Below are 25,615 nucleotides of genomic sequence, written 5' to 3' on the forward strand. Positions count from 1 at the left end.
TGTAAATTTCTCAGTACTTTGAGTCCTTTCTCCTTTGATGGGTGATACAACTGCTAGCAAAAAATGAACATTAGTATTCTAATGGGTGCCATGTGATTTTTTTTCTTCCGGGTAGAGTCTATCTCTTTCAAACAGTAAAAGCTCACATAACACCTGTTGCAGTCATTTTTGTCGCTTTAATTTCTTCGGTTTTACTAGCAAAAATGGCCATTTCCAAAGAGTGCCAAGTAGTTTACATTTATTATCTGATTTAGTCCTTACAACAGTCTTGTGAAGTAAAGACTACTAAACTCCTCAATTTGAAAATAAGGAGCCTAAGCCTCAATGCCATTTTGTTTCATGCCCCAGTTTACAAAGCTGGTAAGTTGCAAACATGGAATTCAAATGTTTGTCTCTCAAAAATCCACATTCTGAACCACTGTACTAAATACCTCCACATAATAATTGCTAACATATGTAATGTGCTTGACCATGCACTGGGTGCTGTGCCAAGCATTTTACATCTCTCATCACCTCAGTCTTGAAGGGTAGAGAACTTGGTGATGTAAAGGTAGAATCAATGACGAGAAGCAGGAAGGCTATTCAAAGTGTGGTTTGTGGTCCAGCAACCTCAGCGTCTCCTAGGAGATTTTTAGAAATGCAGGATCACAGGCTCCACTCCAACTTACTGAATCAGACTCTTTGTTTTAACAGGATTTCCAGGTGACTTGTAAGCACATCAAAGGGTAAGAAGCATCGCTATGGAAGACCTGCGAAGAATCTGACCCCAGTTGTGGTTAGATTTCTCTAATGCAGTGCTTCTCTAAATGTTGATCCCTGAACCAACAGCATCAGTTTCACCTGGGAACTTGATTGAAATGCAAATTAGAGTCCCACCCTAGACCTACAGAATCAGAAACTCTGGGGCAATAATCCGTTTTACTCCTCCAGGTGATTCTGATAAATCCTGAGGTTTGAAAATCCTCTTTCTAATGTCCTGCAATCTTTACACCTATGCTCAAACAGAAAAGAGGAGTTAGCAGTGACACCCAGTGGAGCCAAGCGAAATTTGCAACTTTTAAAAACGAGCATACCTGGTTCTTTTTTACCCTGGTAGGATAAAACTGTCATGATCCTTGTTCTTTGCACTAAAAATACAAGGCTGACTTCTTTTCCTGAAAACTCCTTGCTTTAGGGTCTCATTCTCATTTTGTATATGCAGATATATTCTTTAATTCAGCAAATATTCATTCACCACTAACTAGGTATAAAGAATTATGGCAGAAGTAGTGCAGAAGATATAAACCATACCAAATTGGCCCCAGAGCAGTCTAACAGCATCACCTACCATTTGAGTGTTTGAGGTGTGGCAGGCACTTTGCTAATTGTTTTCCAGAATTCACTCAGTATTTTCATGCTTGAGATACACATTTGACCATTGAACAACATAGGGTCGAACTTCACAGGACCATTTATATGTGGATCTTTTTCAATAAAAGTTACTCCTAGATTGCCTGCCTCCCCTTTCACCCCATCCACCTCTTCTGCCTCTGCCTCCCCTGAAACAGCCATACCAACCCCTCATCTTCCTCCTCTTCCTCAGCCTACTCAACATGAAAACGAGGATGAAGACCTTTGTGACGATCCAGTTCCACTTAATAGTAAATGTATTTTCTCTTCCTTATGATTTTTTAACATTTTCAGTTCTCTAGCTTTATTATAAGAATACACTATATGATACATATAACATATGGAATATGTATTACTTAACTGTTTACATTATTGGTAAGTCAACAGTAGGTTTTTAGTAATTTTCGGGGAAGTCAAGAGTTATACGTGGATTTCCACTGTGAGGAGGGTTGGTGCCCCTATCAGTCACATTGTTCAGCACTCAACTGTATTTGTTATTCTCGTATTTGTTATACTAGAAGTAGTGTGAGGACTTATTCTAGTTTATGCTGTTAGTCACACAGCAGTTCTTAAAATAATCTCCAAGGATTATTCTTATTAGAATCATTTACAATGTTTGTTTCATATGTAGAACCCCAGAAACCCACCAAATCAAATCTCTCGGGGGTGTGGCATATTTAGCAAGTTTCCCAGGAAAATTTTACACACACTACAGTTTGAGAACTGCCATACCACACTATATGGTCTCCATCAAAATACTGTGCTTCAAAGTATTATGCGTTAGCATCAAAGATTTGTAGAGCAGTGAGGAGAGATGATCAAGTTTGTATTTTAGAAAGTTCTATGTCATGGCAGTAAGAATGGATTAGAGGTTGGTGGTGGTAGGAACTTACTTTATAGGATTACCAGAAGGAAAGAATGTTACACAGAGAATCCCAGGTGATATTCTAGTTTCATTTCCTAAGAGACTTGCTTGTGGTATGAAATCTCAAATTCTTGTCTCAGAAAAATTCAATTTTAAGAGTTACACGGAATCTGAACTAGAAATCCTGAACCAATTACTAAGAGGATGATTTAGACCAAAATATATATACACACACACACACACACGTAATCTTTAAAAGATTACATATGTGTATCTTTAAATTACATATGTGTGTGTGTGTGTGTATATATATAGAGAGAGAGAAAGAGAGAGAGAGATGGAGTTTCACTCTGTAGCCCAGGCTGGAGTGCAGTGGCATGATCTCGGCTCACTGCAACCTCTGCCTCCCGGGTTCAGGCGATTCTGCTGCCTCAGCTTCCTGAGTAGCTGGGACTACAGACGCATGCCACCATGCCTAGCTAATTTTTTGTATTTTTAGTAGAGACGGGGTTTCACCATGTTAGCCAGGATGGTCTCGATCTCCTGACCTCATGATCCACCCGCCTCGGCCTCCCAAAGTGCTGAGATTATAGGCATGAGCCACCGCACCTGGCCAAACTAATTTTTAAATGATAATAAACATAAGGTCAGAATTGCAGCCTTGAGATGAGTCATCCTTTTAGCAAAATTTTAAAATAATCTTAGGATATGATTTAGAACCTATTTCAACTTTAAACAGACTATCTCTAAATTCTGACACACTTGTTTTTTGCACTGTTACTATAATTTAAAAATTTTCAGCTTTTAAGTTTCAAACCTTAAAATCCACAGCTATTTTAGCATTGGTTATGCAAGTTATGTTATGCCCCCTGGTGGCAATATGGAGAGGAAGATGAGAAGCATATTTCAATCAAAGGGAGAGAGTGCCAACTTAATTCAAATAAGTGGCAGGCCCAGAATTTGAAATGGAATTTCATATAAAACTTTTCTGGTCTTACTAAAAATAGGAAACATCCCGTTAAACTAAAATCAGATGTATTAACTTCAGCCTGCAAGGTGCATATTTCAATTTCCCTTGCTTTGTCATAAAATGGATTAGCTCCTTGAAATATGTCAGTTGAACTTGAAATTAAATATTTGCTCTACATATAGCTAAGTACCTGAACTCATAAATGATAACTAAAGTCTGTGTCTGCACAGTATTTCCTTTAAGATCAGGCTTCACCACATGCCACATACCATGAGGCCACTTGCTTCTGCAGAGTATTGATTTTCCCACATTAATAAACTTTAAAAGATTACATGGTCCAAGCAGTCATTTTCAAGAAGGTGCTGGGGAAAATCCTAAATTTACTCAGTTATTCTTTAGTCAAAACAGCCAAATGTGGATTATACTGAAGACCTCTTAAATAAGGCTTTTTACCTCTTTGGGGGCAAAAATAGAAAGTGAAAATATCAAACTGCTGAAATACATGTCGTTACTCGGCATAAAAATATGCCTAAAAGATAACGTTTCTTGCTGGGATAAGATACACCTGGCCTCAAGGTTCTATGCTTTGGTCATAGGAGAGAGATGGCTATTCCTTAAGTAAACATTCAAGTGACTACCAGGTGCTTGGTTCCATGCTAGAGGAGAAATACTAAAACAGATGAGTCACTGACCTTAAAAAACATGAAGTCCAGCAAGGTGTAACATGTGTAAAAAGAATACAATGATACAGATTACAGTAAAAATAAAAGGAAAAAGGAAAAGCTGACAGTTAAAAAAAGTATTAGATTTGGCCAGGCACGGTGGCTCACGCCTGTAATCCCAGCACTTTGGGAGGCCAAGGCAGGCGAATCACTTGAAGTCAGGAGTTCAAGTTCAGCCTGGCCAACATGGCAAAACCCTGTCTCTACGAGAAATACAAAAATAAGCTGGGTGGGATGGCGTGTGCCTGTAGTCCCAGCTACTCGGGAGGCTGAGGCACGAGGATCATTTGAACCTAGGAGGCAAAGGCTGCAGTGAGCCGAGATTGTGCCACTGCACTCCAGCCTGGGTGACAGAGCAAGACCCTATCTCTCTCTCACACACACACACAAGTCTTAGACTTGAAAAACAAGTATTTTCCAGTTGAACAAAGGAAAGACATTATAAACTATGGCAAAAAACAAAACAAAACAAACAAAAAAACCCAAAAAACCACCACGTGTAAACACATTAAGTGTGAAGTACTGTGAATGCCAAATAGCTCAGTATTGCTCAAGGACAAAGTTCAAGTGAGAAGTGACAAGAGAAAAGGTGAGAAAGTCTAGATTATGAAGGGTTTTCAAATTCCTGCAGGTTTACTTTATCCTATAAGGGAATGCTCCTAAGCAAAATAATTATCGTTCTGTTTACTAAGTAGTTAGGTCCAGAAAACTTAATCAGCATTTATGTCCTAACAATGTTTTAAAATAAAGCACAAACTGAAAGAATATTTTTATTATTTTTACTCTTAACCCGTTACTAATTGGCTATCTGTGCCTATTGGGCACCGTACTACTACTCGAACCTTGGAATCAGAATGAACATCGTTATCTTCATTTCCTATTCTATGATTCTAATGTGATACTTGCTTACCTCCTCAAATTCCAAACCCAGCTCCACAAAGATACTGTGTCCAGAACTGGTGGGTTCTTGGTCTCACTGACTTCAAGAATGAAGCCACGGACCCTCGTGGTGTTATAGTTCTTAAAGATGGTGTGTCCGGAGTTTGTTCCTTCAGACGTTCAGATGTGTCTGGAGCTTCTTCCTTCTGGTGGGTTCGTGGTCTCGCTGTCAGGAGTGAAGCGGCAGACCTTCGTGGTGAGTGTTACAGCTGTAAAAGGCAGCGCGTCTGGAGCTGTTCGCTCCTCCCGGTGGGTTTGTGGTCTCGCTGGCTTCAGGAGTGAAAGTGCAGACCTTCCCGATAAGTGTTACAGCTCATAAAAGCAGCGTGGACCCAAAGAGTGAGCGGCAACAAGAGTTACTGCAAACAGCAAAAAAAAAACCAACTTTTCACAGAGCCGAAAAAGACCCCAGCAGGTGGTTGCTGCCTGGCTCCGGCAGCCTGCTTTTATTCCCTTGTCTGACTCCACCCACATCCTGCTGATTGGTCTATTTTACAGAGAGCTGATTGGCCCATTTTGACAGAGTGCTGATTGGTGCGTTTACAATCCTTGAGCTAGACACAGAGTACTAGAGGGAAAAGTTCTCCAAGTCCTCGCTAGGTTAGTTAGACACAGAGTTAGCTAGATACAGAGTACCAATTGGTGTATTCACAAACCCTGAGCCAGACACAGAGTGCTGATTGGTGTATTTACAAATCCTGAGCTAGACACAGAGTGCTGATTGGTGCACATACAATCCTCCGGCTAGATATAAAAGTTCTCCAAGTCCCCAGTCGGTTCAGGAGCCCAGCTGGCTTCACCCAGTGGATCCTGCCCCAGGGCTGCAGGTGGAGCTTCCCGCCAGTCCGGAGCTGCACCTGCACTCCTCAGCCCTTGGGCTGTGGATGGGACCGGGCGCCACAGAGCAGGGAGCCGCGCCCTTCTCGGGGAGGCTCAGGCCGCGTGGGACCCCACCGCAGGGGGAGGAGCTCAGACATGGTGGGCTGCAGGTCCCGAGCCCTGCCCCGCCCGGAGGCAGCTAAGGCCCAGCGAGAATTTGAGTAATTTGAGTGCGGCGCCGGCGGGCGGCACTGCTGGGGGACCCGGTGCAACCTCCGCAGCTGCTGGCCAGGGTGCTAAGCCCCTCACTGCCCTGGGCCGGCGGCGCCAGCCGGCCGCTCCATGTGCCGGGCCCGCCCAGCCAGCGCCCGCGCACGCCGGAACTCGCACTGGCCCGCGAGCCGAGCGCTGTGTGCAGCCCTGGTTCAGACGCAGGCCTCTCCCTCCACACCTCCCTACAAGCAGAGGAAGGCAGCTTCGGCCTCAGCCCGCCCAGAGTGGGGCTCCCAGGATGCCATGGCAGGCTGAAGGGCTCCTCAAGCACCGCCAGAGTGGACGCTGAGGCCGAGGAGGCGCTGAGAGGGCTGCTAGCACATTGTCACCTCTCAATATGATGTCATTGAAAGAAATGTAGCATGCTTTAACATTGTAATTTTGAATGACCTTGAACTAGTAGTTTGTGACGGCATCCCACAAATATCAAATATGTTGTTTCTTTTGGAAATTTAAAATATTCTATGATTCCCCTGTGAGTTCACTAATATACCCTGGCAGGACAATTTGAAAAGCTAAAAAACTGCACAGATCACAGACACTATCTAATTTGCATGACGGAATACTCGAATGCCTTTATAGAAATGGGTTGGAGACTGAGAGCCTGGTAAGATTATTGTCAGTACAGTAATGATGAGGATGCAACTTGCAACGTAAGCAAAGGAGATGTGAAAGGGAGATTTGGGTACATTAATCTGTAGTTCTTGCTAACTAAATGGATATAAGGGAGTGAGGTGTAGTAGCATAAGAAAGTGGATGAGTCCCTTTCCCAACATGGCACAAGTGTAGCTAGTGATACTAGTAACCATAATATGTTTTTAAATATTTGATAATCATATTTCAATCTAATTGGTTTCCCTTTTTATCCTGTATTTTATATCATGTATTAAACCCATTATTCTGAAAGGGTCCATTATTAAGCTTCATCAGAATGCCAATAAGTTAAATACCCCTACTGGCCATTGGATATGCAAGTCTGAAAATCAGGAGATATGATAAAAGAAACATAAATGTAGTTAAGTTTACAGGTGTTTAACTTGTGCTGGAAGCTGTGGGTATAGATAAAAATTTTCAAGGAGGAATATAGAGGTTACAATAAGGAGAGGCAAGGGTGGAAGCACAGAGAACAGAAACACAAGAGGTGAAAACAGAACGAGGCTCTAGGGTGGAAAAATTAACAGGGAATTAAGAGAACCAACAGAGAGGTGTTACTGAGACAAAATGAAAAAAGCACTGGATAGGTAGAATTTGAGGAAAGCTTAAAAAGTATGCATGAAATTTTGGTAACTAGGAATTTTTTGGTGACCTTAGAAAGTTCAGAAGATTAGCATGGATAGAAATAACATTTCTGTGATAAACAAGGAATGAAACTAATTCACAAGTATAGATTAGGTTTTCTAGAAATCTGGTTGTGAAAAAAGGTGCAGTAGTTAAAGGTGGAGATAGGTCCAAGGGGTCAAACTTTTTAAAATACAAGAGATATTTGGTGATGTTTATACCTGTTACCTTGCCTTAGAGGCAGCCCTTTCTCTGAAGGAAAACTCATGAATATTTAAAGAGCAGCTAGGAAGGGAAAAGGCAATAGCTCAATTTTGTATCCCCATCTGTTCTTCCCTGCACACCCAGTTTTTGCTGCTCCTTCCACTCCAGGGCTTTCCCTTTCATTGAAAGCCTGGTCACTCCCTAAAATAACATTTTATTATCTCTGACAAACGAAAGTACCTAGAGCTTCCATGACCTTAAATACTAATAGATAAGAGCTATCGAGTGTTTACCATGTGCCAGGCACTGTTTTAGTCACTTTACACATATTAACTCATTTTTCTTGAAAAAAATGCCAGTCGCATCAATGAAGAAATTGACTACTAAACTCAAACTTTCTCTTTCAATTAACTACATTGGAAAGTGTGGTACATTGAAAACATTCTAGACTTCAATATCATACAGAGTAGAGTTCAAATTTTGCTTCAGCTATCTGATCTTTTAGGACCTTTATAATTACTTTATCTATGTAGTAATAAAAATATCTACTTAAGCAAAAAAATTGCTTAAGTAAGGATCAAATGATATCTCAACCACAATGCTGAGGGCAATGTGGACTCAATAATGCCACAACTCTCTATGTCAATAAACAAAACAACAGCCATTACAGTAACAGAAAACATATATATATATATATATATATATATATATATATATATATTTCAAAGGTAACTAGTTTTTACTCAAACTATTTACAACAAAGGGCAGAGTAGAGACATGAATGGCTGCACAAGTTATTTTAATTATAAATTAATAAAAGCCTACATTAAATTCATCTTATTAACTACTTATGAGAGTGTATAAAAACTGATGAAACCAACATTTTTTGGTACTTCTGTTACTTCCATTCGCTTCAACTTAACTATTCTTTCTAAATAGAAAATTAAAAGATGGCAAGCCATTTGTAAAAAGACATGTAATTTTGTTAATCAGGTTGACATTTTGAACATCTTCCTCTTCAGTTCAGCTGTCTTCTCATCTATCTTAGCATAAGAGTCCTCTGCTGCCTTTTCAATACCGTCGTGGTATTTCTCCAAAGCAGTTTTCAAGTTTAGAAATATTTCCTAGGTAGAAAATGAAACAGAATAATAATTATTCCATGCAACAACCTAAACTACAAATGAGTTATAAGAATTCCAAGTTTATGCATATTTATTAATATTTTAAAGCCTAAACTCCTATGCACACACATACAAATGTGCATGTCCATGTCTGCTTTGATTAAAAATTCATTCTATAAGCTCTACAAACACATCAAAAAAGTTTGCTACTTAAAGAACAAAGGAGAGACGTGAGACAAATGGTTAGGATTATAATATATTAAGAACAAACATATTTATAATTATCAAGGAAAAATTTACTTTAGAGCTTTCCATGTTAAACATGGAAAATAACTACATGACTGTAGATAACGATACTCTCTGCATTTGACCCTGATTATCATTTAAAAGGTATGCAAACAGATTTAATAAGCAATCTATAAGACTGAAAAATATATTAATACCTTTTAGAGCTGTTTGAATAAACTGATCAGATAGTTCAAGCCTATATGGATGTGCTAAGAATTTTAAAAAATAAAAAAACAATTTTTATAGATTAAATAAGAAGCAAATTAGCCTGTACACATTTTCTTCTATTTCATACTTGTCAAATATAATATTGATCCTCCTTTCATTATTTATTTCTCTTAGACAAAACAATTCTCAAACTATAATATACATAATACCACAAGAAATTGGTATTTTACAAGGTTACAGGATGTGTTTTGCCACTGAAATAAAATAGCCATCTTTTTCCAGTGGGGGAAGAAAAGCAGTATATGAATACAATGTTCTCAATTTTAAGTGTCTCTCCCACTAAATTTTTCTTAAGCCTATAATTTTGGCTACTATTTATCTTAGTTTAAATTCTAGCAGAGATACTATCTGAATAAATTACATAGATTATAATTTGATATAGTATAAATTCAGTGTTCCAAAAAAGAACACTATTTCCAGCAACTCTGCCACCTATGCAAGTTTGAGAGCTATTACTACAGATTAAGTGAATGTAAATATAGCTTAAGACTAAACATTCTCCAAAAATCCAAACATAGTTATTAAATCCTAACACAAAAATAGAAGAGTGTGTTTATATTTCTGAGATCTAAGCAGGTATCAAATTACTACAACTATGATAGAATATGAACCAATAGGAAAATAAATCAAAATTTTTGAAGGCTTTATTTCTTAAATCTTGTAGGAAAAATAAGGTGAATTAGTTGCTAGCTTGTGTGAATGCCATTATAAAAAAAAAAAAAAAAGCACATTCAGCAGCTATAAATCAATTTAATTTTCTAGTTCTATATGAGTATATGTTTATTCATTCCAAAAAAGAAAGCTGAATAAATTTGGTAGAAAGATATTACTTATGAGAAACTATCAAAACTAAGTGTGACTAAATTAAGATATACAATCTGTACATATCTGAACCAACCATTTCAAAATACCCAAAGGAATACTTTCCTTCTGAGAACAAATAACACTCTCAAGGAGGAGCAAAATCCTGCTGGTAGAGCCACAAGTGAATGAAACATTAAGGCCCAATTCCAGTGGCACAGGCACAGAGACAAAAACATTTGAAGTTCTAAGCCAACCCTCACAAGATGTTTAATGGTGACAGATCGTATCCCTGACAAATACTATGTATTTTAGCATTTTCAATTAAATTCTATATCCAAGTGGAATTTTATAATATTAATCCACCCTAATTCACATATAATAAGTCTTACTGTGATGGCCTCATTGAAGCTAAATATTTTTAAACTCAAAGGCTAGTTCTGTGCTGTCGAATATAGCCACCAGTAGACATATGTGGCTACTTAAATTTAATAAAAATTAATTTAATCAAATGAAATTAAAAATTCAGTTCCTCAGTTGCACCAGCCACACGTCAAGGACTCAACAGCTACATGTGCCTACTGGCTACAGTATTGAGCAATACAGAAGAACATTCTCATTACAGCAGAAAGTTCTGTTGGACAGTGTCAGTCTAGATAACTATCTCACTTTTCAAATCAGAAATATTTAAAACTATACACTATCCATGGAGTCTTATAGCCAGTGTAGCCATTTATCACATACGTATAAATTAACCCAATATATTATTGGGTACTTTGTATAAGTAGCACTGTAAATAGTACAATAGTACAATGAAAGACGCCAGTTATGCTTTCTTCCCTAAATGAACATATAACCAGAACAGACTGGATATTGAGCACCTGAAATATACCTAGTGCAAATAAAGAACAAAAACTTCTTATTTTATTTCATTGTAATTAATTTAAATGTAAATGTAAATAGCCACATATTACTAATAGCTGTCCACTGGACAGCACAGATCCAGATTATTTGAAATAGACTGAGAGTGCTATAGTATTTGAGAGAGGAGAGAAAGATACTTCAAAGAAGTAAAAGAAAGTTATGTGGAAGACATAATTTCTACTGGGCCTTAAATAATGGAAATGATTAGCTTAGACAGACAATTTTAAAAGTCCTAAGGTGGAAATCATTCCTGCCTTGTTCACAACTTACTCTCCGAATCCAGTGTGAAGCCTGACACCTAGCAGATACATTGGCCATTTGTTGAAATACTGACTGGGTGAATGAATGAACTGAAGGAAAATGGCCCTTGTTTTGAACAAGAAAGTGTAGTATTGAGAATAATATTTTAGCAGGATAAATGTGGTAGTACTTAGTATTCAAGGCATATTTGATGCAGAAGAATCTAAAATCAAAGAAACTTGGCAAATGTTGCTGTAATCCATGACTACTACAAAATTATGTGATAGATGTATAATAGTAAGAGCGCTATATGTATGAAGGGCTATGTACATGTATGAAGAGTACCACCATGTAAAAGCAATCATGAAATTAACTTGGTGATTATCTGGATGTCAGGATTATCTAAAGCAAGTCCAAAATTTCAATGTTTTGTGATAGAAAATGATGCCATTGAGAAATACAAAGAAATTTATGAAGAAGTTGAGCAAAAGAGAGAAAAAGAAAAGGGAAAGACAGAAAGTGAAGAAGAGGTCAGATGTGGGAAAATGTTGAATGTAATTTTAAAATATTATTTTTGTTGTGAGTGGCCAGAACAAGAAACAAAGATTTTTGAAAGCTATTTTTCCAAATGAAGATAATAATTAAAACTAGAAGAGATAAATTATCTATGGGAAAGAACATTTAATGAAAAAAGACTATGATGATCACAAAATGCAACAGAACTGCACAAAGAACAATTTGGCAATCATAATATATCCTTTTTTCTTTTTCAAGGATGATTATAAAGTAAGTTAAGGAGAGTTCTTTGACACAAAGTATTTGATTTTACCAAAGTATTTAGAGATCTTCTCATTTGTGTAACAAATAGATATCACAATGTAGCCTGAATCAAGGTAGGTAAGAACAACTTAGCAAGTTGAACAATTGTACCCACAGTTTTGATCAATAGTTCTATGCCTCTAGGATGAAAAAATTGCAATGCAGCAAAGGACCTTGTTCTAGTAAACATTTTTATTTTGAAGAAAAATGCATGCAGATCAAATCTGAGGTGACATTAAGCAATGAGAAATAGTTACGGTGGAAGATAGAATGATAGATTTAAACTAACCTTGACATTTTGAAATCTAGGTTGAAATAAATAAAATAAAACCTAAAATAGTAAAATTCTGAATTAACAGTAACAGTTGCACTAAAGTATGGTGAAAAACTCTTAACACGGCAGAACTGTATGTGGAAAAGACAGGAGTCCTTTAGTTGATCACAGGGTCAATATGAGTCAAAGGAAAGATGCTGCTGCTAAAAATCCACCCCAATATTATGCTTTATTAAAAATGTGCTTTGGGTCTTGTTGGTCACATCATTATTTTGGAAGATTGTGTTTAGCACTGGGTTCTAAATCTTAAGCAGAATAATGACAAATAGGAAATAGAGATGACAATAAATAGGATAGTAATAAATCTGAAAATGAAGCTATATAAAGAATGGTGGAAAACTGGGACTAATTATCCTGACTATGAGAAGGCTGAAAGAAACCATGATCATTATCCTCAAATGTCTGAAGGGTTATTAAGCAGAAAAGGGTACACATTTGCTCCACAGAGAAGATCTGGGCTGACTACAGAGTACAGAAATAAATATTTTAAACTCAAAATAAGAGGCAGAATTTTAACAATTAAAGCTGCCCTAGTAGAACAGCTTGGGTGACCACACCCATTGAAAACTCTATACCACTGAAAACCATTAAGCCAAGCCTATCAGTGGTTCTCAAATGCCACATTAAAAAACACAATTTCATGGGCCCCATTGCTGGAGATGCTAATCAATGTGTTTGGGTTAGGATTTGTTCATTTTAAAATTCCTCACTGAATTCGAATACACAGCTAGTTTTAAGAAACACCATGCTAGATGACCTTTCAATTCTATAAATATTTATGGAAAGCATACTACCCATAATGCAGCATTCTAGGAATGGTTTGACATGATATGCTAAGGTTAACATTAGACAGTTGCTACTGTTAAGAAATGGAAAATGTAACTGGCAAGACATACAGGCATAAAACTCAAAGTAATATAAGGCAGGCATGGGTATCTCATAACTGACAGACAAAGATGCCTCGAATTTGAGTTAGTAACTAGTTACTAATTTGTTAGTAACTGGTTCACTAACTGTTCCTAGACCACATTATAACATATAAATATTTGTTGATTAGATTTGGTTAAGAAGCAGGATTAAATATCTGCTAAGTCTTTCTAATCGCCATACTAGACAGACTGACTCTTGGTGAATATCAAGTTAAGAGGCAGGAAAAAGAAAAGTAGTTGAGGTATACAAAAAAAAAGAAAAAAAGAAAAAAAAAAGAACAGAAAAAAGCAGGCCAATGTATTGGGAAGACCATGGAAGTGAAATCCCAACCATTTTATTTCTTTTACTTCCAGTTTCCCTCTTCCTTTCCTTGCTCCATTCCCTTTTCTTTCCTTCCTTTTAACATAGCCTTAAGATAATGCTCACATGTGCAAGTGCTAACAACACAATTTTTCTGGGGGATAAGGTACTGAGAACAGATAAGGGAATTGTCTATTGTGGCTCTGTTAGTATTAAGAATTTTTACAAATTGGGTGTGGATAGCAGAAAGTAATGGCAGCAGATGTTTAAATATTTATCAGGTATCAGCGGTTTTAGAAATCTGGATGTAAGTTGTCAATGTAGACAAGGTAAAGAATGAAAAAAAAAAGAGGCTAAGGGATTTTGCATAATAAATAGCAATTTTTTGTGATTTCTGGCAGAGCAGTTTGAATTATTGTTCTGGTAGAACACTCTTGAAGATATAAATCAAACTTCAAAAGATAAGGAGAGAATAAATATATAATAAATATATCAGAAATAGACTACTTGTTAGAGACACTGGCAGTTAAAAGGATAGAAACAGGTAAACCTTTTATGTTTAGCATTGTACTAGCATTTTTGAAGATAAAAATGTAGGAAATGAGACGTCTGTTCTCATTAAACTCAGGACTGTTTATGAAGCTTTATGGTAAATATATTCAAAACAAGAATAAAGAGTAAATAATTTTAGGTATCATTAAAAGTCTCATTACACACAGAGACCAAGTAAGCTGTTTTGTTTAACAACTCAAATACATATGAGATTATCTGAAATTAACTTCTTATGAACACATATTTACCTGGGACTTCAGTTTCTCCCTTTCAGCAGCATCTTTTAGTTGTTGAATTCCAAGTTTAATTTTTTGGATTTCTTGATTAATTGTGGTTACTCGTTCATAGACAGCACCTCTTTTTTCTTGAACTTTATTGCAATCCCTAAAAGAAAATCAAGACAGCTAATATTTAATCCTCTTCAGTAACTAAAAAGGCAAACACAATTCTAGTTTTGATTCCAAAGTGATCATGTGTATTTGTTTGACAAACCTAAAACTCTTCTCAAGATATAAAAGCAAAGGCATGAAAACCCCAAAGAGTGGTGCTATAATCACATCATAACATAGCATGAACTATTTCTCTCAATATATTAATGAGATTTTTTTTTCTCATTGGTGGGTCAGTGAATGAGTAAATAAACAAATAAACACATTTTTTAAATGAAGATTTTTTAAGTTACATTTCCCCAGTTGTACACACTTAGGTGTGAATCAGTTTAACTTTTCTACAAGGCAGTTTGGCAACAAATATAAAATCCTTAGGTTCTGCCCTTTTTCATCTGCATGAGGCAGTATAAGGAAACACTCAATGATCCCTAACATACCTTTTAGGAACTGAAGGAATGACATCATAGACATGTCTGGGGCAGGTATTTTAAAAACACATTCTTACAACCGACGGGTACTTCACCAATAAAGGACCCTAACACACTGGTTAAAAACATGCTTGCATACTTAGGAAAGTATTACTTCTTACCTGAATATAAGACTGTTTCTTAAAACACAAATGCTGTAACTCTACAGACCAGCTGGACTATAAGATAGGCCAGTCAGTTCATTCTGATGCAAGCTAAACCACTATCTCTAAAGTGCACTGAAATAATCAGTAGCATCGGAACCCTTCTGAAGAATGATGCAAAGGAATTGGAACTGTATATCTAGGAAAAGAGTAGCTAAGCCATCTCTATATCTAGACCTAGCAGTATAAGTTTTATAATTAACTCGTCTGTTTTAGTCAACTAAAGGTGAAATAAAGATAAAACTGTTTAAACTCTTTTTGAAAATAGAGGTTTTGAAATCCCGGGGGAAAATGTATTTGCTTTTCATAATTGCTTTCTAATACACTAAAATTGAAAACAACTTCATACTCAATTACTGTGCGTTTGTATTGCTTAACGTCTTCATGTTTCTTATTTATTTTGAATTGTGCTGTGGCAAGTTTTTCCTTCTTCACAATCATCAGTCTTTTGAACGAATTTTCTTCAGTCTTCAATTTCTTCAGTTCTGACTCATCACTCTCAATTTGGTCCTCTAAGTTCAGGCTCTGTATTTTATAAGAAGTATTTAAAGTCAACATAACCAATGAGGATTTATAAATAAAATGAAAGAGTATTTTCTAGGATGAACTATAATTAAACACAATTTTTAAAAGAGATAAAACTCTAAAGCCTGAAAGCCTGGCAGAAAAATGCAGACGAACCAGAAGAGACAACAGGGAGGCACCAGAGATATTGAGAAAGGATATGACAACTAGAGAGGTATTTTCATCACGTTATTTATCAGCATAGACTGAAAGGGAGACATGTTAAGAAGATTAGCTAAGAGACTAGAGTTGAGGGGGTTAGGATCTGAACTAAAGTAGTAAAAATAAAGGGAAAAGGGTAGGTGTGAGAAACAATTCAAAGCAGTAGATACACATCTCTTTTGGGTGACTCGATGGCAGATGAGGGGACTATGTAGTTGGGAAAGAATACCTGGGGCAATCTCACCTTCTAATCCCTACTTATCTCAAAAAGGAAATTGTTTATCAAATGTAATGTTAGTTATCCTGGAGGCACAGTCTGGATGAAGATGATCAAGTTAAGAAGTAAAAAAGGATTTTCAAGCTTGTAGCCTGAGAAACTGCCATTAGCTCTCATTTCTTCAGTGCAGAGGACTATGTCATAAACTTTAAACTTCTCCATAGGTCCTAGATACAGTGTTGGGCACTAAGTTGGAACTTTCTTTCTGATGCTAACATCATTTCCAACTGGTAGAACAAATTTAAAATCCCATGACAGTAGTTCGTTCCCCTTATCCATGGCTTCACTTTCAATGGTTACAGTTACCCCTGGTCAACTGTGGTCTAAAAATGTTAAATGGAAAGTATTAGAAATAAACAATTCATCAGTTTTAAACTGTGTGCTGTTCTGAGTACTGTGACTAAATCTTGCACCATCCTACTCCATCCCACCCTGGATGTCTGTGTGTGTGTGCTTTTGAGATGGGGCTTTACTCTGTCACTCAGACTGGAGTGCGGTGGAACGATCATAGCTCACTGCAGTCTTGACTTCCTGAGCTCAAGTGATCCTCCCACCTCAGACTCCCAAGTGGCTGGGACTACAGACATACACCATCATAGCTAGCTAACTTTTTAAATTTTCTGTAGAGATAGCATCTTGCTATAGTGTTCAAGCTGGTCTCCAACTCTTGGTCTCAATGGTCCTCCCTCCTCAGCCTTCCAAAGTTCTGGGATTACAGGCTTGAGCCACCATGCCCAGCCCTGACCCTGGAAGTGAATCATCCCTTTGCACAGCAGATTCATGCTGTATACACTACTGGCTCTCTAGTCATCAACATCCAACTGTCAACATCATAGTGCCTTGAGGATCTAGGATCACATGAAGCAGATGATCCTTACTCTGATATATGGTCAGAAGGTTAACAGTAGCCTAGCAATATCTCACTTCAATTATTTATCTAGGCATTTTATCATCTCACATCATCACAAGAAGGGTGAGTTTAGTACAATAAGATATTTTGAGAGAGAGACCACATTCACGTAACTTTTATCACAGTATATTGCTATAAATGCTCTTTTATTAGTAATTATTAATCTCTTACTGTGCCTAAGTTTTAAATTAAACTTTATCATAGGTATGTACGTATAGGAAAAAACACATATATAGGGTTTGTTACTATCCACAGTTTCAGGCATGCCCTGGGGGTCTTGAAATGAATCCCAAGAATAAGGGGGAGCTACTGTACTATTTTCCAAACTATACACAGCAATGTGCTGGGTTAGTTATTACTAATTTCATCTGAAGGTTAAAAATTGGGTCTTGCTACTGCTATATTTAAAAAGAAAAGTGTCATTTTCATAGCATACACTGCCACATCTATTATATTGTAGAATGACCTGCTTTTCTTTAGGAAAACAGCAACAAAAAGTGAAAGCAAAATCCAAGGAACTATAGTAAACTGTATATAACAAAGACATAAAAATTCCATACAATACAAACCTCCTTTAAGATACTGGCTAATTTTTCCCTATTATCTGAAAGGTCCTGTATTTTCTTTTGATATAACTGCACTTCCAACTGACATGAAGGCAGGCAGTCAACTGAATCTCCATAGATTTCATATTTCTCCACCACTTCTTGCTTTGAAAGACAAAAAACAAAGACCACAGTTTGATATTCTTCTTAATGAAGCTGCAGTAATATCAATTTGTTTGCTCTTAAATAATTTCTGCATTTAATACTGAAACCTTAAGAGCAGGGAATAATTAAATTTCTAGGTCAGTAATACAGCACTATTATTGACATGTGTTTAAGCACAAATAATTGTTTTTTAATTGCCAAGTATCTTCAAACAAAGGAAAAGTGCCATAATTTTACTAAATTACTCGATGAAATACCTTCCAAAAGTTATTAATGATGATATTAAAATAGTTTATTTTGCTAATATTCAAACTATTTCTGATTACTCCTGGGCTATCAATCATATTACTCATTTATAATCTTCCTATTCATTTGTATAATAATGACTACTACAGTTAATTCTTTTAAAAAGATTAACTCCTCATCTAAAATTACAAAATGAACATATATTTACTACAACCATAGTAACAATACAAAGACTCCTTCCCTTATTCTCATTAGCCTACCCCTCGATCTACCTTATTTTTTTCTTTTTCTTACTAATTTGTGATCTTTGAAAATCATGGATATAATCCCTCTACCTGTCATATGCACTGTAATTATGTTCTAATATGTCTAATTTTCTCTATAGATTTTGTGTTTCCAATCTTAATTTTAAAAATCTATCCCAGTCCAAGATTATATAAATGTTCTCCTAAAATCAGTAAAACTTAAATTTTTTAAGGTAAATTTTTAATACATATAAAATTTATTTTTGTAAAAGAGCAAAGTGTAGGCCCAACACCCTTTTCTTCTAGATGAATAGCTAATTGAGCCAGAACTGTTTCTTAAATAAATCATCCGTTTCTCATTAATACTCAAATCTATTTCTGGATTCTCATTTCTGTTCTGGTGATCTTTGTCTATTCTTGTGTGATAATCTTAATTTTCAAGAAAGAATTGGATAACAAATTCAAAGACAAACCACATATGTTTTTTAAATTAATAGTTTAAAAACAATGCTTCACAAAAAATGGTAAATTATCTGCCCACTTCTAAGTTTGTATTACACCATGTCAATCCATCTCCTACATAATCCATAATCTTGAACATACCTTACTCCCTACTACCTCACAGAATTCACATATGCTGTTCCCTCTGCCTTTCATGTTCTTCCATACACAATGAATTGGGCCTTGGTACTGCTATGTTTAAAATGAAAAGTATCTTTTTTAATGCTAGCATCTGAAGAATGGTAGCATTCTTCCTTCCCTCTTCCACCTGTACTTCCAGCCCAATACTAAACTGGGCTCCCCTTATTACATTATTTCAAAGCACTCTATACTTCCTTTCCTCTTTCTGATACTATTAATAGATTTTAATTTGTCAAGCAGTTAGACATTCACAGAAAAATTAATCAAAAGGTACAGAGATTTCTCATATACCCCTATCCACACACATGCATACCTTATACTTTGTCACAGTATATATTATAATTTATAATTACAATTGTTTGTAAAATTACTTAATACTTTTCTCCCTTGTAATAAAGTAATTAAATCTCACAACCCAGCATTTCTGTTTTGATCTCCCAGAGCAAAGCCTTGTTGCATAATTGAACATATGTCTTGAAATTATAATTATTTTCCCCATATCCACTCTAGAGAAAAGCTACAAAGAAATAAGGTCAAAAAAAGTTTAAGAGGAAGTATAGATAATTCAGAAATCCAAAAAATAACACATAATTAAACAATAATTTGCTTTTTTTTTTTTTAAAGATACAAAAGCATTAAAATAAAAAGAAAACTCACTCTGGCGTTTTTAAGCTTCTGGACCGTATCTTTCATTTTTTCTTTATAATTTTTTAGCTTCTCTGGAGAATCTACAATTTTTGTTTTCAAACTCTCTTGTATTTCTTTCAAAGAAACCACTGACAATTTTAGTTCATTCTGTTGAGAAAACATTTTTATACATTAGATATAATAAACTTGGTGATTTACCATTCTAGTATAATGGGAAAGAACAAAGAAATTAGGTCCATGTTCTCTGTAATGGGGGTAAAAGTAAATTCTGAACACATCACTTACCTACTTAATTGCTCACATTTGTCTGTAGGCCAAAGATCAAGCTCCTCCTTAGCAGGACATTGAAAGCCTTTCATTACATGGCTCTTACTCTCATCCTGTCTAGTCTCATCTCCCACCAGTTCCCTACTGCACCCTACAATCTGGTAATTCTGATCTTATGTTTAGACAAGTATAAGTGATCTTTCTTTGACCAGTAGGGTCCTCCTAGAATATCATTATCCCACTCCTGTCTACCTGCTAAATTTGTACTGATCCCTGAAAATCCTGCTCCCATTTTCTCTACGTTTCTTCTTTAAATAGTACAATTTTTGTACGTGCAACTCTATAATTACATACTTAATATGTGTTTCATAAGACTGAGCAAATTGGAGTTGTGAAAATGTATCTTGGTTTTCCAAGTACCCAAATAAAGTTATAGCACTGAGAAGGTGCTCACTACATGCTTGCTGAATGAAAACAAATTCCCTTCTCCTGAATTTCAAAAATGAATGTAACTATTCAAAGAATCGAAGTGAAGGGTGGCTGGAAATTATCTTGAAAGTTCGTTGTTTTAAGTCTGAAATTATGTCAAAAAAATTCCTATGAATTTTCTTCTCAGATATTTGTTGGTAAGTTGTATTTACATTGTCTGGGGACCCTCTATGACTCTATGTACTAACAGGAAAGATTTTCCAGATATATTAAGTGAAAGAACCAATTCACAGATCAACATATAAGACATAAATACATTTCTATAAAAACAGAACAAAATAGTGACACATGATTATGTGCCTCTATATGTGTATACATATGGTGTCAGAAAAAGGAAGGGAATAGTATTACCCCAAGGTGAAATGGGCTGAGAGGAGGGCTTTCACATTTCGTACCCTTCTCTCTCTCTCTCTCTCTCTCTATATATATGTATACTCCTCTCTCTATATATACATATATATACGTGTGTGTATGTGTGTATGTAAAGAGAGAATATTTCATAACAAGAATGTATTACTGTATTGTGTAATTTGTCTAAATATTTTTAACTTAAAAGAAAAGATTCTTACTTTTTGATCAGCTAACTCAGAGGCCAAAACTGCATGTTCGATATAATGTATTCCTGTAATTTCTGTATATTTTGTTATTTTATTCTTAGAGTTCTGCAAATCACATTATCTACTCTCTTTTAATGCTCTACAAGATTAGAGGTTATTTTCCTTACAATAGTGTTAACTTTCATCACTTTTCTCCTCTTTATAAAAGGTCTAAACTTGATAAGTACAAAGTGTTTGTTTTAACTTGGATTTAAATGGGAAAGAAAGAAGTAAATAATAAAATTGAGCCATAGTAAGTACTTCTCAGATGAAAGCATTTCCCAATTAAAAAAATGATAGAAAAATAAGGGAAATATAATACTGCAGTAAGTTTCTCAAGGATCTAAAGTATACATGTTAAAATAATAAGGAAACTATAAAAGTACAATGAGAAAATATAGTATTAAAAAATAATCTGATGAATAGGGCAGTCTTTTTTATGTACATAATTAAAGCCAAAAACCATAAAGGCCTTATCTATAAATTTTATTACATAAAAACATAAACCTTTTAATGGGCAAAAAATATATAAATTTGACAGATAAATAAATGGAGAGCTAAAATCCCTAATTCATGGAGTTTATTGAAAAATAAATAAGTGGCCAGGTGCGGTGGCTCACACCTGTAATCCTAGCACTTTCGGAGGCTGAGGTGGGTGGATCACTTGAGGTCAGGAGTTCAAAACCACTCTGGCGAACATGGTAAAACTCTGTCTCTACTAAAAATACAAAAAAATTAGTCGGGAGTGGTGGCGGATGTCTGTAATCCCAGTTACTTGGGAGGCTGAGGCAAGAGAATCCCTTGAACCTGGGAGACAGAGGTTGCAGTGAGCTGAGATCATGCCATTGCACTCCAACCTGGGCAAAAGAGTGAGACTCCATCTCAAAAAATAAATAAATTAATTAATTAATTAATTAAATAAATAAGCAAGGTACACAAACAAGTAACATACAAAATAAGAAATTACAAGAAATCACTAAGCAAGATGGCCAAAATCACTAGAATTAAAGGAATTGAATTAAAATAAGATTTTTTTGGCCTGGCGTGGTGGCTCATGCCTGTAATCCCAGCACTTTGCGAGGCCAAGAAGGGTAGATCACGAGGTCAAGAGTTCGAGAGCAGCGTGCATAATATGGTGAAACCCCGCCTATACTAAAAATACAAAAATTAGCTGGGCATGGTGGCACGCGCCTGTAGTCCCAGCTGGTCAGAAGGCTGAGGCAGAATTGCTTGAACCCAGGAGGTGGAGGTTGTGGTGAGTCAAGATCGCGCCACTGCACTCCAGCCTGGGTGACAGAGTGAGACTCTGTCTCAAAAAAATAAATAAATAAGATAAATAAAAATAAAATGAGAATTTTTTTTTCAATATAACAGTAACAAAGATTTTAAAAGCCTGAAAACATCCAATTTTGGCAAGGGTGTAGGGAAAGGGACAGTCTCTTGTTCTACTGGTAGTAATATAAATTGGTATCTTTCTAGAAATCAGTTTGGCTGCATTGGTCAATTTTACATGTGTATTTCCTATGACCCAAAAATCCTAACAAAAAAAATTATTTTAAATAAAAGCAGTGTGTTGCAGAAATGTATGTATGTACATATGTATGCATATGATACACACATACATATATTTCTGTTTAATAGCAAAAAATTAGAAGCAATGTGAAGTCTATCAGTAGGGGATTAAAAGGATCTACAAGACAGCACATACATATAATGCACAACTAGAAGCAAGCATTAATATAACAAGGATCTATTTAAAACTCATACCTGTGTTATATTGCTAAATGGGGAGAAAAGCAGGTAAGACGTATTGAGCCTAATATCATTTATGTAAAATTACACACGTATATTTACATATACATAGCTCAGATTGTATAGTGAGCTTTCAGGTGATTTTTACTTTCTTCATACATTCCTGTGTTTCGGTATTTTTAAAAACAATAGTCATCTATTATATTTAAGTTGAAAAAGATTGCTTCATTTTGAGGGAAAAAAAGGGAGAAACATTTGACAATAATAACACACACAGCTAAAATACTCCTCTACACAATATATTCAAACTTTAAATGCTAGTGAAAAGAAAAGATGTTTACCAAACGCTTGGTTTTCTCTGAAATATTTGACTTCTTTTGGGAATTTCCCTCTTGCAGCACTATCTAAGGGAAAAAGCAAACACGTGTTTTATAATGATTCAAAACATTTAGATTTAGCCACTCACTGCTGTCTCATAAAATTAAGGTAACAAAGGAGTTAAATGTGTTAGATCAGATATTCTTTAAACTTTCTCTGTTCATGATGCTCCTAAGCCAAAAGAAATATCTAAGAGCTCCTTTACTAAGTAGTTAAGTCCAAATAACGGCCTAAGTATTTATGTCCTAACATTGTAGCCCTTTGAAAAATAATACATATAAGTTGAAATAAAAATTTTTTATTTTGTTTTTAAATAACCTCGAGTACTTCCTAGTTAGATGTATGTACCTACTGGGCACTGCATACATTCATGTACCTTGGAGCGTATATTTCAGATTAGATATAGAATTCTCATTTCCTGTGTCACAGTGATTTTTACATTGTACTTGCTTTTACCACAGCAAATGCCAAACCCCAGCTTCACAAGGATATGAAAGGAATGTGACCAAAAATTGAAACTGTGAACTTCCTTGAATTCAAGAAGGATATGCAGATGCTGAGTACTACAGTGGTTCCCTTGAAAATTCAAGATACTTTGAGGCATTCTTGAGAGTTTACTGCAGTAACCAGGGCGCCACAGTACATGGTTTGGAAGCAGCAAAACTAGACCTAAGAAAACCCTAAAAAATTCTATTCAATAAGACAACAAAAAACTTTGCCAACAAAACCCATCATGGTTCTAGATGGTTGAGAGAAGTATATATCCATTATAAGGGGCACAAATAGGCACAGAAATATATTCTATTTCTTTGGAAATTGAGAAAGCACCTGCTGTTACCTCCACTATATGTCCCACCACATCTACAAACAAATTTTATTTTTTAAAGTTTAAGGTGCCCCACAACAGATACCGTTTTCTGATGAAAATCCTGATTTAGTGATTGTTGTAGCTCCTGAATACCATCTGAAAGTTGCTTGAACTCTTCTTGCTCTTCAACTGGAACAGAACTTAACACAGCAAAATAGATTAAAATACCGCTCTTCAGTTTTGAAAGGCTAAAATGAAATACTTGTCCTCAAATAACTTAGATGAAGAAATCGTCTACTTTTATGTTTCTGAATTACACCCTTTCATGTGGCAACCATTTAAAATGAATGATCTGGCCTCTACTACAGGCAAAAAATAAAAATCAAGTGAGCTCCTTCAGTTTTCTACTATCAAATCTATGGATCCATCCACATACATACCTACCCTTTCTAACTTCACTCCTAATAAAATGCATATTGTATTCCTTCTGGTAATGCTGATTTCTCTACCTCTGTACTGGCTATCATCGCCTCACATCTCTTACTCCCGTATCATCCATTCTTCCACTACTAGTCCTTCCTTACAACACTTACACGTGTTCAAGTCTCTTCTATATGAATGTTTTCAAATTTAGTTTTTGCCTATCTGATATATTAGCTGGTTTTATATAAACTCCCTGTTTAAAGCCTTTGTCTATTTTTTTTAAAGTTATACTTTTTCCTATCAGTTTATAGGGCTGCTTTATAGTTTTGTATATTATATTTGCATATTAGGAATATTACATGGGTTTTGTTATTAGAGTTGTAAGGCTTTGTGGCATGTGCTGCAAATATTCTCTCCACTTTGTCATTCTTCTTTTGATTTAGTTTGTGGTATCTTTTACCCTGTTACAGTCTAATGTCTGCCTGTCCCCAGTCTTTTCAGCTTACTGCTGCCTGTAAAGGCAATTTTAACCAGGGGCAGGTTAGAAAATCTCTCACCTAAAATAGATAACCTCAAAGACATCTCTATAAATTAGAAGAGATTTCAAAAATCCTGCTCAAAATCAATATATATATGAGGAAGGCCAAGAAATCACAACTGTTGAGTGATTCTTTTCCCTACATTACCTATAAGTCAAAAACAAAACAAATAGACAAAAAACTCTGTGGTAGGAGTAAACATTTGATGGAATCAACTGATCTGAAGGAACATAGTCCAGGCAGTTACTGCTCACTTACATAAGACGATATTCCAGACACAAATTAGAAGAGTAAGCTAAAGGCTTTAAACAAATCAGGCTAACACATCAACAACAGAAAAAGCCAAAGGATGTATCATATAATTAAGAGTTAGAAGAAAAACTAGTTTTTCTTTTTTCTTTTTTTTATAAAAGGCAAACTCAAATACCCTGCTATTTATTAAGGGAGATAAAAGAGACTTAAGGTGGACTATAAGGTTGTAAAATACTACTTACAATTCATTTTGCATTTTGAAATTGCATTTATTTTACTTGTAAATCTCCCACTTACTCAAGTCTCTCCAGTTTCATTAATGCCTCCTGGTGTGCAGCGTTTAACTGTTGCATTTTGTCCGCAGAGGATTTCTATTAAAGCAATTTTAATCATCTCATATTAGTGCATTTCAACACAATCAGAGTGTCCAAAATGCTTACTCATACTATAGTTTGAACCATCAGAAATAAGAAATTTAAGATAGAGTTAGGCCTTCATGACAAATGAATTAGGAATTTCTTTACTCAACACAAATGTCGGGCTCTCATCATAGACACTGAGCTCAGTACTGAGAATTCTCAAGAAGACTAACTTATAGGTCTTGAACGTAAGTAGCTAAGTCTCCTTGAGGAGCCAGATACAAGAATAAAAACCCACAAAATAGCTTGTTGTTTTTAATATAATGGGAACC

The 25,615-nt window shown here is 35.7% G+C and overlaps 1 protein-coding gene across 3 annotated transcripts in view; it reads right to left on the reverse strand.

The window, feature by feature from the left end:
• Positions 1-8,177: 8,177 nt before the first annotated feature.
• The window catches only part of NUF2 (NUF2 component of NDC80 kinetochore complex), a 31,179-nt gene continuing 13,741 nt past the window's right edge, over positions 8,178-25,615 (reverse strand). For all 3 annotated transcript variants that reach the window (XM_007989720.3, XM_007989718.3, XM_007989719.3), the window contains exons 7-14: positions 25,222-25,295; positions 23,814-23,910; positions 22,866-22,928; positions 19,430-19,567; positions 17,499-17,639; positions 15,366-15,541; positions 14,245-14,380; positions 8,178-8,583 (exon numbers count right to left, since the gene is read on the reverse strand). In XM_007989720.3, coding sequence (XP_007987911.1) covers positions 8,449-8,583; positions 14,245-14,380; positions 15,366-15,541; positions 17,499-17,639; positions 19,430-19,567; positions 22,866-22,928; positions 23,814-23,910; positions 25,222-25,295 — 960 coding nt within the window. In that variant the 3' untranslated portion in view covers positions 8,178-8,448. The remainder of the gene's footprint in view (positions 8,584-14,244; positions 14,381-15,365; positions 15,542-17,498; positions 17,640-19,429; positions 19,568-22,865; positions 22,929-23,813; positions 23,911-25,221; positions 25,296-25,615) is intronic.

Source organism: Chlorocebus sabaeus, chromosome 25 (assembly GCF_047675955.1).
Source record: "Chlorocebus sabaeus isolate Y175 chromosome 25, mChlSab1.0.hap1, whole genome shotgun sequence".
Taxonomy (NCBI): domain Eukaryota; kingdom Metazoa; phylum Chordata; class Mammalia; order Primates; family Cercopithecidae; genus Chlorocebus; species Chlorocebus sabaeus.